This window comes from Haliotis asinina, chromosome 7, assembly GCF_037392515.1.
Source record: "Haliotis asinina isolate JCU_RB_2024 chromosome 7, JCU_Hal_asi_v2, whole genome shotgun sequence".
NCBI lineage: Eukaryota > Metazoa > Mollusca > Gastropoda > Lepetellida > Haliotidae > Haliotis > Haliotis asinina.
Window position 1 is genome coordinate 39,448,930 of NC_090286.1, and position 15,346 is coordinate 39,464,275.

General features: G+C 41.1%; 1 protein-coding gene across 1 annotated transcript; it reads right to left on the bottom strand.

Annotated features, from left to right (window-relative positions):
• Positions 1-5,494: 5,494 nt before the first annotated feature.
• On the bottom strand, positions 5,495-15,031 carry LOC137291990 (organic solute transporter subunit alpha-like). The gene is made up of 9 exons (XM_067823542.1): positions 14,997-15,031; positions 13,168-13,239; positions 12,534-12,589; positions 11,826-11,980; positions 9,074-9,147; positions 8,529-8,687; positions 7,977-8,088; positions 6,874-7,126; positions 5,495-5,718 (listed from the first exon to the last, which is right to left on the bottom strand). The coding sequence occupies exons 1-9, from the start codon at positions 15,029-15,031 to the stop codon at positions 5,495-5,497; spliced, it is 1,140 nt and encodes a 379-aa protein (XP_067679643.1).
• Positions 15,032-15,346: the final 315 nt, after the last annotated feature.

A 15,346-nucleotide genomic window follows, 5' to 3' on the forward strand; every position in this document is an offset into this window, starting at 1 on the left:
TGAGCATTTCGCCTCTCCGTGGTGGGCCTAGATAGGGGAATTTTATTCCATGAACTGAACCACAGGCAAACTGTATGGGTTGCTCAGCATAGAGAAAATGACCAGTTTTCTTACACGCGAGCGAAGCGAGCAAAGGTTGGCAACGCACCCTTCTCGCTTCGGTTCGAAAAATATTTTTGATATCCAAATAAAATTGCGCCACCAAAGGTATACACCCATTTTTTTCACCGGGATGTGCTCTCACATTTCCAACCCCATATTGAACAATTACTCACGTTAAATATGTTTTATTCAACATTTTAAGTCCAACTAAGGAGATTGTGCTCTCAGATGTCCTGACCCATGTTTAATAAGGAAGGCCAACCTTTGCTCGTTTCGTTCCCATGTAAAAAAAACTGGTCATTTTCTCCATGCTTAGCAACCCATTGGCGCTACAGCTTGCCAGTGGTTGACGCATGTCATCGGCTCGTAAATGCGCAGATCGATGCACATGCTGTTAATCACTGGATTGTCTGGTCCAGACTTGATAATTTACAGACCACCACCATATAGTTGGAATATTGCTGAATGCGGCATAAAACTCACTCACCCAAACATGAAATTGATTTATTAAATTTTCAATGAAACTTCCTGCGGACTGTTCAATACATGAAGTTAATTGTTGTTTCTATGCTGCCGCTCGAGCCGTGGAAGAACCTCCAAAGAAAAATCTTCCAATACTAAGAACAATGAACCAAAGAAAAATCAGTTTCAAGTAAAATTAACAGAATCTAGAAAACTCATTTCCTGGATAGAGCTGTGCCCGAAGTTAAGATCACCGGCAGAAATCCCATGTCTTAACGGCAAAAGGCAATTTGGAGAAAATTAAAATTACAGTACAAAACAGCGAAAGAAAGGGTACTTCTCCAAATTGTCGATTCCATTATGGCAAAAATAAAAGTTTGGACTGAAATACAGAAAAATGGGAAACGAAAAACAAACTCATCAAACAAAATAATTATTTTAGAAATAGTGAAAGCAATTCTACAGGCAACTTAAAAAACGTGGTGATGGTGAGCATGATAAACGGCCTCCCATGGATGCCAATGAAAGGTTCCAAGCAACTGTAACCTTGAGGCACCACGGGTCAGTGATTACAACCATGCAATGCATGAGAAAATAACTAGGTCGTTTGTTCGCCTGAAAAATGTAATTTTAAAAATCCAAATCTAATACGGCTCCGTATGGTATTCGAAACCGCTACTGGAAACTGTTTCCCTGTGTCCAAACACATGTGATGTTCCTCCAAAGGTTCAGCAAAGTTCGCATCTGAAGACACTTGGCTGATCCCAAAAACTTCCGCCCTATCACATGTTTAAATACATGAAACAAATTAATCACAGAGTGTTTGATAAACCTCGTGTCATCCTACTGCTCTTCCAATGAAGTGATTTACAGACAGCAGAAGGGAGCGTAGTCTGTCGTACAGACCCTGAAGTATATATATCCAAGAGAGCCCAAGCAAGTCTAGAAAATGTGGCAAGTCAAGATTTTCATAGCTTCAAACTGAAAATGAAGAAAGTCTCAGGACTCCATTTTCTTATATTATTTTTTCCCTATGAACGTTTTTCAGTAAAATATGTTCATTTCAGAGACTAGCTGTTAGTCTAAAGGGAGCGAGAAAGGGGTGTTGCGGGTGCAAGGATCAATTTCTTGCACAAAAAATGATTTTGGGAAAGGCTAAAGCGCAACCTCTCAATGTGCTGGACTGAGCACAAAAAGCATTATGACTCTGTCCCTGACGAATGGATTCTGAAATCGCTGCAGTGTATTGACCTCCCCGAGCGACTTCTGATATACTTAAGTCTTTAATGAGTTGCTGGTCGACTCAGCTTGAGATGTACTCGCAGTGCCAGTCCTCTCGTATTTCTTTGGAGTAGTTGATTGGACCAAACAAGATATCCAGAATCTTAACCGCCCGTTCAGAACAGAAGGATCATGTCCGATAACAAGGCCAACCATCCTCTTTCTTCTCTTAATCGTTTATATATGCCATCAATTCTGAATGTCGGGGGTTTGATTAATGTAGAGGCTCTTCATGATAGAATTTTATTGTGTACTTTGGCATATATTTATTCATCTGATGATCCTCTGGCGATGCATGTCAAGACTGATGATGAAGGCAAGGGATTCCACAGCTATTTAAAGCGTGCCAAGGTTGTTGGACACAATCAGAACTTTGTGGTTGATTTTGTTGATGGCGATCTACTGCTGGGCGGTACAGCGATGGGAGTAAAACAGATGAAGTCCTTCACTGAGTCTGCCCAGAGTCGGTCCTTTGTGGAGAAGCTGTGTGAGAAGCCATTGCATCATGTGTACATGCAGTGTGTGGAATAGAACAGCTGATCAGGACCAGTCACTTCCCACTCGCAATCGTCAAAATGTGATTCTTAATCAAAATGTTAACTTGAAATGTCGTCTTTGCAATGAATTTACAGAGACTGTCAAACACCTTGTCAGTGGATGCCCTTCCTTGGCACAAACAGCATATCTTAAAAGATATGATGGCCTGGCTCGCTGCTTTTACTATCGTCTCCGTCATGCATGTGGCTTTCACCCCGAGGTCCATCCATGGTACGACCCTGAACATGCCCAAGGCGTCCTGGAAAATGATGCTTTTAAACTTCTCTGGTATAGGCCAAGATACAGCCTGAAACGAATTCCAGCCAACAAACCTGATCGTGTCCTTTTTGATAAAAACCAATGAAATTATTTATATTATTGAATTTTCTGTCCCTTTTGACAGCAATGTGATTGACAAGATTCAGGAAAAGCATGCTAAATATGAATACACTGCCTTTAAAATGTATTGCTCTCGGTGCTCTTGGTTTGGTACCTCCTGATCTCTTGGCGCAGGTAAGGAGAGTGCCCTGATTCTCCACCTTGAGCTAGCCTTCTGACAATCTAGTTAATGCAGAGGGCTTCAGTGTTGGGGAGCCTTCATAATATCCGAAAGGTTCTTCATGGGTTCAACTGGGAGAAGTCTCAATTGCTGTCAGGGCTGCGTGTAGAGGTAGCAAAGGCCCTGAGCTGAGCCTTACCAGCCTGACTGTGACGGGATCACCCGAACCCTCTCTGCTGCATATTATCTTTAATCTGTAAAACATAATAATAATTCATCGATATTGCGCATTTATTCATGTACATTGCGTGCTCAAATCGCTGACATCACCCTAGGTCCACGAGTACAGAACACTCCCTATGGAGTCCCTATGTATTCAGCCTGTCGCCTGTCAGGCGCTCAAGGTTCAAATTCAGACTACCAACGTATCATACCAGGGTGTCATTTCACGAAGCAATCTTTGCTAAGGTTTACCTTAACCCACATTCTTTAACACTGCACTAAGGTTACTTGAGTGACTTACGATCACCTTAGTGTTTTGTGAAGGAGGCCTGGGTACACAGTTTACAGCCGCAAAAAAACTCACTTGCCTGAGGTGAGACCACATGTGACGTGTGCTTCGTTGTGTGTCTTAAAATCTCACAGGAGTCAAGCTGCTAAACACGGTCACCCATCGAAGGACTCTCCGAGCCCAACGTTGCTTCACTTCAACTGATAATTCAAATACTCATAGACCCGTGAAGGTCCCGGGGTAGAATAGACCTTCAGCACCCCATGGTTGCCTCTAGAAGGCAACTATGCTTGTCGTAGGAGGCGACTAACGGGATCGGGTGGTCAGGTTCGCACATGTCATCGGTTCCCAACTGCACAGATCGATGCTCATGTTGTTGATCACTGGATTGTGTGGCCAAACTCGATTATTTACAGACGGCCACCATATAGCTGGACCATTGCTGAGTGCGGCATAAACCTAAACTCACTCACGCACTCACTCAAATACTCATAATACTTTCCTGGACAAAAGTGTATGTATTCAAGCACGGCAATAAATCACAAAAAGAAACATTCCACTAAGCATAATGATTTATTAAATGAAAGACACCAGTGTATAATAAATAATTAATATCATCAGCAGACTAATGATGTTTTATTACCCTTTCTGACTTGGGGTGGTGGGGTAGCCCAGTGGTCAAAGCGTTTGCTCATCATGCCAAAGACCCGGGTTTGATTCCCCACAACAGTACAAAGGCCGCTTGCCGTACATGGTCCTAATGAACTCTAACCAACCTTATCATCAGTTTCAAAACATACATAGCTATTCTAGTTTGATGTTAATCACTGAATTACCTGGTCCATGTTAAATTATTTACAGACAACAGTCAGATATAAGTGAGGCATTAAACAACAACTAAACCGAACAAATATATAAATTGGGAGTATCAAAGTTCTGTCCTACAAATACAATGTTGATCCAATATTTCTCAACATTCTGACATGGAGGTAGAATAGGAGGAGTACTGGAAAATGTTGCACTGAAGATGTTTTTAAGAATACGTATAAAAGAAACTCACTTGCCATGAAGAAAAGGCCACTGGCCGCACATGGTCCCGTGTGAGTTTCAAAGCATACATAGCTATTTCAGTAAGCCATATTCAGCCCTGAACCTCATGAGAGAAATTCAATGTATTCAATATGGCTAGTGAAAATGAACTATAATTTTACACAAGTGACAGATGCAACGTCCACATCAACTGTACGATTCCATCTTGAACTATTGCTTGACAGTAAATGCTCATAACGTACGTGAGTGTGAATGAGATATGGACAAACTTTAGAGATGAGCAACTTCTTTATTCGGGTGAATTGACGTTTCGATATAGCTCTTTGTGTCGTTGTCAAGAAAGTATGAGGCAGATAAGACAGGATGGTGTGTGTCCAGTAAATAACAAAATCACATGTATCCATTGTCATCACATCGCTCCTGTACCTACATACTACCGATCAACCAACCCAAGTGCTTGTATAACTTGTATAAACATGTTTCTACTCTCTTGCTCTGTACACCCCACTGGCTTCTGTGTGCAGTCTGTTTCACATGCTTCTACATGTAGTCCCTTGTCATCACATCTCTACTGTACTGCCTAATTAAGTTCTTGTTGATCTTGTTATTTACTGGACAGACATAGACACACACACAGACACACACACACACACACACACACACACACACACACACACACACACACACACCATCCTGTCCTATCTGCCTCATAACAACGCTACAAGAAGCTGTATCGAAGCGTCGCTCCTCCCAAATAAAGAAGTTGCTCATCCATACAAATGCTCATGCTGTTGATCACTGGGTTGTCGCAGTCAGACCGCTGCCATATAACCATAGTGAACAACACTCTGATATGAAAGTCGACACTATCGGACGTCAAACCTTCCAGTAGATCCAGTGAGTTTCATATCCACGATAGCTCATTCAAGGACAGCTGGTTTGAGAAGATGGTCCCTGTTTCATAACACGAGCACAGAAATACAATTTTCATGAGTGAAACTAAAAGTTTCGTTATTTGAAACATTCCGTTTCCATCCATCTGCCACCATCATCTAATTCGTCTTTGGCTCCCGTTCCTTTTCACTTCTGCTGCCTTTCAGTTCATTGGCTCCATTGTTCAAGGAAGAGCTTTCGTTTTTTTGCACTTTGTCTGGGTCTTCTGAACTAGTAAGTTGAACGTCTGTGATGACCTGTAACCCCTCTGTCCTGCGATAAAAGCGTCGGGCAGGCAGTGCAAGAAGGAACATTTCCACAATGACAATGAGGTGGTTCCAAACTGAAATTGAAACCGAGCGTATTAATATCATTTGTAGTAAGATACCAATCATTTCTTGGGTGTTTCAGAAGAAAACTGGATGATCACTGGACCACAACTTACTTTCATCCAACTAAACGTGAAATCTCCTTTTTAACCAACTAAACGTGAAATCCCCTTTTTAACCAACTAAACGTGAAATCCCCTTTTAACCAACTAAACGTGAAACTCCCTTTTCACCAACTAAACGTGAAATCCCATTATAACCAACTAAACGCGACCCTCTTTTTAACCAACTAAACGTGAAATCCCTTTAAACCAATTAAACGTGAAATCCCATTTTAACCAAATAAACGTGAAATCCCCTCTTAAACCAACTAAACGTGAAATCCCCCTTTTAATCAACTAAACGTGAAATTCCATTTTAACCAACTAAATGTGAAATTCCATTTTAACCAACTAAACGTAAAACCCTATTTTAACCAACTAAAGTGAAATCCCTGTTTAACCCACTGAACGTAAAATTCCCAGTCGCTAGCGCTTACAACTGATAGGGAATGGTTTAAAATAACTGTCGAAGGTTTTCAAATAACGGACATTTTATGAGAGAAATAATCATGCTTTGCCATTTTGTCTTTTAGCGGAGGGCTTGCTCTCGGGAGGGTATTATGTGTTAAGTGTATTATGTTTAAACAATAAGAAAGTCCCAAAGGTCACATCTTTTCTTTTATCAGTGGGAGAGAACTGATAATGTTTGGAGTAATGTTGCAAGATGTGTTATCGGCCAACTATAACCATACTGCATCATACTCAAGCATGTGCACAGGATAAGGTTCATGATGGTACTATCATCTCAAGTAGTAGAAGACAGTATTGATGAGTAGGGAAGAAGGCTGCTGCAGGGTAGATTTGACACTGACTATTGTCTTGTGCATTACAAGACGGCACTGTACACAATGAAGAAGGCCGTTGTTGGGTAGATGAACCACTTTCAAAAACAGATGTGACGCTTACCATTGTCTCATGCATTAGGAAACGGTTCTGTGCACAATGGAAAAGGTTGTTGCAGATGGATCAATTTCAACAGCAGATATGACACTGTTGTCTTGTTCATTAGGAGACGGCACAGTGCACGATGAAGAACGGACCTCTTTTAACAGCAGATGAAACACTTACCATCGCCTCGTGCAGCAGACGACATTAACTGTGTACAAGGAGGAAGGTTGTTGTTGGCCAGGATATTGAAGACAAGGCCCTGGAGGTTAGTGAATACAAGCACAAGATGCATGCAGAGGAACTTCGGGACAATGTTGAGTTCCTTCAGGTGCTTCCTGGACGCCCTGAATACAAGGATCAAGCCATACATGGCAGTGAGTGTGGACACAACACTCAACACATTCAAGTACAAGGCGGCTTGGTCTGGCATCATCTGAAACAATAAGAGGGGGACTGAGCTGATAAGGAAGATTAGGTCAGTTAAATCATGGCTTGTCGGTCTGATGTACAGAGAGTGCTGCAAGTCTCAAACAACTTGCCAAATGTGTAACCCTTTGAAAAAGGTATGGTGCTGTTAAACCTGGGACTCCTTTCACTAAGCAACCATTACTAAGGTTAACCTTAACTCCCATTCTTTAACATTGCTTTACGGTTACCTTAGACTAAGGTAACCTTAGTACAGTGCTAAAGAATGGGAGTTAAGGTTAACCTTAGTAATGGTTGCTTAGTGAGAGGAGTCCCCTTGTAACTAATCAGGACACGACGATGACATGTACTTTCACGCCTGTTAGGGTGCTGGGCATGAGATGTTCTTTGACACCTTCCAGTTATTGTGAATATGAGTTGTTCTTTGACACCTAGTGAGAGGGTGGATGTGAGAAGTACTTTGACACCTCCCAAGATGGTGCAAATGGGATGTACTCATGTGGCAAGAGGAGGGTGAGGGTGAGGGTGAGGGTGTGTGTGTGTGTGTGTGTGTGTGTGTGTGTGTGTGTGTGTGTGTGTGTGTGTGTGTGTGTGTGTGTGTGTGTGTGTGTGTGTGTGTGTGTAATGTTGGCAAGTAAGAAAAATCTCCTTCAAAACCGAGATGGCAGGTAAGAGATGTATTTGACATAACAGATAGGAGATATTACATAAACCATAGCAAGCTATTAAATGTCCTTCAACAAAGCAAATCAGTTATTATGTGAAGCACTTTAAGTATAAAAGGATGGCGAGTATAAGATATATTTAAAACAGCAAAATAATGTTTAAGAGATGTTATCTGAAACTTGTTTTATTACCTTCCCTTTCACATATTTATCATCAGTCCACAACACAGCAGACAGAAGCACCAGGATTGGTCTTAATAGAGCAAACTGTAAAACACACATCCTGATTCTGAAGAGGGTCTTCCTGAAACAGTAAATGTCATCTTCAGAAACAAAACAAAACAGCTTCTTAGAACAGTGGACGTAAACGTTTAGTGCCATCTGTCGGAATTCAATCGGAAATGCTTGTTTGTGAATATTTGTGAATTATTACATTCAGATTCCATATAAAATTCCACATCCTTGAGAATACGTCCTAGAACTGTTAACTAGTTGTACTACCTTGTTCCACGAAAGGTCCTGGTTCCATTCCAAATGGGCACAAAACCTGAATCTCAGTTTTAGTCCACTTGTCCCCATTGACATAAGGCTGGAATAATCCTTATAGTGAAATCAAATCCAACTCACTTGCTATCCATGTCCGTTATTGCATCAGTTACAAGTCATATAAAACAAATTAATAATTAATTTGAAAGTTTGCCTGATAGTGAATTAATGGTAACTGTGACAAATATTTCTTCTTACTTGGTTACCGCTATCATGGGGCAACAGCAGCAACAGCAGGCCAAGGGTGGGCTGCGCAGGTTGATTGTCTCCCCTGACATGTGGTTTATAAGGCCTTCTTCTCCTCCATGGTAGTGGATCATTAGCTGGAGGAAGGTCCGTATACAGATGGACAGGTAGCTGGGGCAAGTACAAAATACATATTACAGGAAATCATTGCTGCATAAGACCAGGCTCACTCCTAATATTTCTGACTCCACAGGAAATTCTAAGTGACGGAGATCGGAGAGTCAACACATGCAATCCATCGATAGTTCGGTGCATTGTTACAGCCGTATTTACACAACCTTTTACAGTTTGGAGGTTTTGTACGTGGAACGTAGGCTCTGCATTTAAACTCACTGGCAATTCCCAATAAGTCGTAATACGATTCAGGAAAACGTGTACCAGATTAAATGGCAACACAATTTATTTGTCAATATACAGCCCTAAGCTTTAGCATTGCAGAAAGGGCTGGGCACAAGAGAAGATAATGTGGTTCAGGGACTGAAAGGCTGACTACTTACACGGCTGCTACCAGATCTGTCAGCAAGGAAGACCTCGGGATACACACAGCTAACAAGGCTGTCACTGCAAACACCTGTGGATAGCAATTACACATCGATGTCCACCCAAAAGAAGTTAAGCGTCAAAGGCAGATTTTAGCGTGACATTTAATTATGCATAGCAAACATATGAAACAGATTTTCCAAGCATGAATGTGGTAAGATTTGGTTTATTCTGTCCTAAAGTGACGCAACGCACGTGATCTATGAAAACACAACAGTGGTGGTAATCTGTTGAAAATTGGTCAATTTGTTTTTAAAGAAAGGGTCAACAAACACAACGCGCGAACACAACGTCGCTTGAACTCTATGAGGTCGTTTTCTTATTGCATGTGCTGTCTGTGTTAATAGTAAAAGTAAGTCGTCTTTTATAGCGCACAGTGTCGAAACACCAAGTACTTGCTCGCGGCGCTTTTGATAAGATACCTAGTCTAGACACCAGGATAATATTTTCGGAAGAGGTACCGTTTCCAATCTTGACTGAAAGGTAGACAGTGTTTCAGTGTTTTTAATGAAGAAGCGCTGATCCATTCAGAGAACGGAAGATGTGAAAGAGAAGCATCAGTGTCCGAAGATTTTCAGTTTGGTTGTGGGAATTGTGAGCAGTGAATTATTGGCTGATCTGAGACAGCGAGATGGAACATACTCTTTCACCAAGTTGGACGGGTAGGATGGACCCGAATCATTGATGCAGCGGTATGTGATGCACAAGATCTTATATTTGACCCTTGCTTTGATCGGCAGCCAGTGGAGTTTGACTAGGACTGGTGTGATGTGTGGCCGCTTCCTGCTTCTGGTAATGGCCCGAGCAGCTACGTTCTATGGAAAAGTTGAGAATACATATCGTTACCGCGGCCATGTTCTTCTCAACTGAATTTTCATCATTGTCCAACATCAACTAGGCAATGTTAACAAGGGAAGTGCCATTGCGTGGCTCAGGGGTGATTTGATACAAAGACATGTGACCCCATAGGATTGGTTGTAGCCAAAATGTCATTGGTAGACGGATGAATCTTGGGCTGCAGTTCAACGACGGATGAGTTCGCGTCCACCGACGCCCAGATGAAATTTGCAGACGTCAACGTCAGACAGCATCACAGTTTAGGCGGTGGTTCGGTGATGGTGCGCAGTGGGATTTCTGTGCACACTAGCACTCCTCTTTAAACTGTCCCAGGAAATGTGACTGGTATCAGGTTCAAGGACAACCTTTTGTGCCCATTTAATGTTCCTACCCTTCGTCAAACTGGAGTGGTTCTCTTCTCCAGGGTGATAATGCTAGGCGACATCGGGTCAGGCTTGTGAATAATTTTCTCAATCCAAATGGCATTGTGAGAATGGATTGACCCGCCTACACGCCTGATATGGCACCGATTGAGCATGTTTGGGACGTCTTGGGCAAGCGGGTGAGAAACAATTATCAAGCTGGTAATCGTCCAAATTGATCCATTTTCTTCATTCAGCGTGGAAGGCTACCCCAAACGTTTGATCACGGTCTGATTGGCAGTATGCCTCAAGGACATGATGTATATATACGAGCCAGCGGTTGTTGTTTGGCTATTGACGTACCCATTATTTCCCGAACCGAGGAATTTTCAAAGGGTGCTTACATTCACTGAGTTTATAAAGAGCATATGATTTGTACACAGTCCTTTATGACAGAATAAACCAGTTCTAACCATATTTAAGCAAGGAAATTCTGTTTTATATGTTTGCTGTGCATAACTAAATCTTGTGCTGAAATCTAACTGTGACCCTTAATCTCTTTTGAGAAGCCCATATATGTATTCAAAATTACAAACCAAAAATAATATCCATTATGAATCGAAGCTGTAAGAACAGATAAAGATCACATACATTTGGTGTCATCATAATACTATATATAACAAACATTATTTCACTGGTTGTGACGGTCCCGGGATAGAATAGACCTTCAGCAACCCATGCTTGCCATAAAAGACGACTGTGCTTGTCGTAAGAGGCGACTAACGGGATCGGGTGGTCAGGTTCGCTGCCTTGGTCGGTACATGTCATCGGTTCCCGGTTGCGCAGATCGATGCTCATGCTGATGATCACTGGATTGTCTGGTTCAGACTCGATTATTTACAGACCGCCACCATATAGATGGAGTATTGCTGAGTGCGGCGTAAAACTAAACTCACTCACTCACTGGTTGTAATTTGTTTCTGAAACAATCACAAGCTGTTATTCATGACCATCGACCAAACTGATATGCGATGACATGCGTCAACCAAGTGAGCCGGACCACCCGATCTTGTTAGTCGCTTCTTACAAGCATGGGTTGCTGAAGATCAATCCTCAATCTTCATGGGTCTTCCCAAATAGTGGAGCTTAACCTGGTGAGTAAACTTTAAGACTAGCTGGCCCACTAGAACAGGAATATTTTGAGACTATTTCGCATCCAAGGATCTATGGACATTCCGTGTTAAAACTAGTCAACACGAAGAACTATATTGTCATAACGTAAGAGACGATTTCTTGATTGATTGGTTAATGGTGTTGGACCATCGGGTCACCGAAGAATAGTTGCTCATAACATCAATCACTTGTTTGTATATGACATTGTTCGTGTCATCATACACCAAACAAGAAGCAATTCTTGGAATAAGACTAGATTCAGTTATTTTCAGGTTGCTGCTTTAATCAACAAACATTACATCTTCTAAGGTTTAAGCATGACATCTTGTTAACTTACTGGTTGCAGGCCAATCATCCATAGAGACAAAACTCTTGTCTCACGAACTATGAAGTGTCGGATTATGAAACAGGTGCTCTCCAGGTACATGATCACATTAGCTAGAGCAATCACTGCACAAACTGCAATGACAGCTAATTCCCCAGTAGATATTCCTGCAGAATACAAGTCACAACAGTTTCGGATGATTTCGGGAGTAAGAGATTACAGATGGAAATCAATGTTTGTCGGATATGTCAAGAAACTAATTTAGTTATTGTACTGAATTATATTTTACAATATGACAAGAGATACACAAATCATGTCAACAGACCGTATTATGCCCATTTAATGTGGTTCTTGTGTCTTTATCAGCTGCGCCCTGTTCTAACCATTATTGTACGTGGGCATCAGCTATATGTGTGTACTGCCCAGTGCTGCACTGTGGTAATGCCACAGTTTAACAATATGTGTACATCGTACACATAGTATACACAAACATAAATGCGCTTTACAGTTTGGAATTGAACATGAAATCCCCCTTCCACTGAAATCATGTGATATCTTCAGTGAGGTGAAGATTATGAATGATATATAATACACACCGTCAATCTATCATCCTTACAGTTTCACTAATAAGACATCTGTTATATTTAAGTGTTCATGCAATTTACTTGCACCATGGAAAGCTTTTTGCTCAGGGACAGAAAGGAGATACTCCTGTATTACCTGCAAAGTACACCTCTGATAAAGGAACAACATCGGGACAGATGATTGTAGCCGAGCTGAAAAACAAATTTACATTATTCATTTAAGGCGCTGCAGATACACTGCATATACAGTATACTATGGGAAATCTTGTGAGTATATTGGCAGAGGTATACTGATGGTGGTGGTGGGGGGTGCGGGTGGGTGTGTGTGCTTCTGACATGACAAAAACTTGACCCTTTGACGATCAGACTATATCACGGACATCCGTGTCATGTTGAACCACAAGTCAATGGCCATCCTTTACAAACAAGGTCAGAATTCATGGACGAAAAAGCCAGGTGATTTGTCACATAAAGAGACAGTAACGACTCCACGTACAATCTTCGTGTACTTGAACATATCGCTCATCAAAAATGAAACGTAATACTTCAATAAAATGTCAATTGTGTCAGTGCTTTTAATGGCACAAGGGAGAGAGTTCTAAAGCACAAGTCACAGCGCGACAGAACGAATGGTATTCAAAGGATTCCAGGTTCTCTAAAATCTTTTCAGAATTTCGGGTTTTTTAAATCAAAATTCATGAACAGTCACTCAAGAATAATTTCCTTCTAACTGGTTATGCTGAAAAGGGTACGTGACAAACTCTACCTACATGTTTGGTGCCCCAAGTGTCATATCTGAGTCTAGTGTCACAGCAGTCGATTTGATTAAACTGCCTCCTCCCCTACAAAACAATGAAAATCCATAAAGCAAATGCTCTTCTTTGAAGACTGAATAACAAAGGAATACAAACGAAGGGGCTCAAAAATATTTTAACAAACAAGGATCAATCTGCCCACAATAATATTCAAACTAGGTCTATTTATATGCTGACATGAGGCGAATGTCTGAACATCTGCAAGGAAAACTAAGTTGAAATAAAAATATCCTAATTTATGCAGCTCATGTTGCGTTTTATAGAGGTGACTATGTCATAGTGACATATGCTAAGTCATAGTGACATGATACAAAATATACAAAGACACCGGCACCAAAACACATGTCAGCCTAATCTTTCTTTCGATAATTTAATAAAAAAATTAATAAAATAGGTTAAACAATCAGTGAAAATAGCAAATTTTCACTGACTTCATGGGTAGTTGTTAAAACTAGGTGGCTACCTACCTAGACGTAAAACAAAGCTCGCATACAACCCCCTACTATGACAAGGTAGGTCTGTCAGCGTTATTAGTTAAATTCCTGAGTTCAAAGTGAATCAGGTCTTGTAGTATACTCAGTCCTGTGGTCGACGAGCTCCACTATGGATATGCTGCTAGTTCAAACAAACCGACAAGGACCGCTATTCGGTTCCAAAATCTGCAGAAAATGTGAGTTAACATTGTAAAATCCCCAATCCATCATAATATAGCTATAAATATGCAATGACTAGTTCGCTTTAATGTTTATAAGTACATAACTCCTAAGAATGGGATGCCTCTTAAAAGAGGAAGTAATATAAAAACATAAATTTGAACAAATATTGCAGGTTTTATCAAAGGAAACAAAACATGGAATCCTTAATGGATGCATTGAGTAATCATAATTTCGTCACCATTAAGACAAAAAATGCAAAGCTTATTGTGTAATAATAGGTAAGCCGGGTGACACATGCTGAGCAGAACAAAGTATTTTTTCACCACTTTTTAGAGATTACAAAGATTATGGTACACTCTACGCTTTACACACACATACACACACATTCACACACATTCACACACACATACACACATACACACACATATATCCACACATTCACACATACACACACATATACCCACACGTTCACACGCACACATATACACACACATTCACACATACATTGATAACGATACGTGAGCCATAACAAACAAAGAAATTGACTGTGTTTGGTCGCATGATTCTTGAGAGTTTCTTGGATTCATGTAAGTGAAAATGTTAAAAATTGCCAACATCCAAATTCAGACTACCATACCAGATACCCAGTTTACTACTGGGTGGAGTTTCAATTTGGATTTGAACCATGAGCACCTATCGGGCGACCGGTTGTATTCCCCAGAGGGAGTGTTCTGTACTCGTTGACTAGGGGTAATATGCCAGGGCTTTGGATAAATGTGCAATAAAAATGAACTTTTATTATCATTAAAGAAGCAAGTAAGGATATCATTATTAACAAAGAATAACAATCAATATAAGTCAAAGCACAGATAGGATTAAACCAATCCTGACAATAGATCGAAACAATAACAACAAGATGACATATTATTTGAAAATGATATCAGCATCAGTGAGTGAGTTTACATTACATTACCTGGACCTGACAATTCAGTGGTAGATATTATGAGCAACGACCCTCTCTGCCGGGGTGAAAAGGTACACCATCAACCAAGTCACAGAACCTGTCTATCCAAAGTGACCAATCTATCGGCCCAATCCGCCAGATAACAAAGGCTGCTGGGAGCACACCTTTTGCGACGGAATCCCCCAGTCTGATCTGCCATCTGGGACTTCAATCCCGTTTTTGTAGTCGGTATGACTCAGCACTGAAGAATAAGGTCAGTAATTAGAACACCGCGTTCACCCTGAGACTCTAGTTGTGGAAACGTAGGCGCGCATGCATGCACGTATTCTAACAACTGGTTTACAACGTTATCTTTCCCTCTCTTACACGCCCCAGTCTCAAAACACTTTCTGTACACACACGTACGGAAGTGGAAACGGCCGGCATATGGGAGACTAATCCTAGTGTAAAGAGAAAATAGAAGTCTCCTAAGTGATTGTGAGTAATAGAAGCAAACTGCTGGTAAAAATAACGC

What these genes read in the sequence shown, in the direction of transcription:
- LOC137291990 (XM_067823542.1), bottom strand. Translation starts at nt 15,031, where the DNA reads ATGGCAGATCAGACTGGGGGATTCCGTCGCAAAAG. An exon ending in GGGGGATTCCGTCGCAAAAG is followed by an intron (nt 13,240 to 14,996) that starts GTGTGCTCCCAG and finishes ATTGTTTTGTAG; the next exon opens with GGGAGGAGGCAGTTTAATCA. An exon ending in GGATGATTGGCCTGCAACCA is followed by an intron (nt 9,148 to 11,825) that starts GTAAGTTAACAA and finishes TGCTATCCACAG; the next exon opens with GTGTTTGCAGTGACAGCCTT.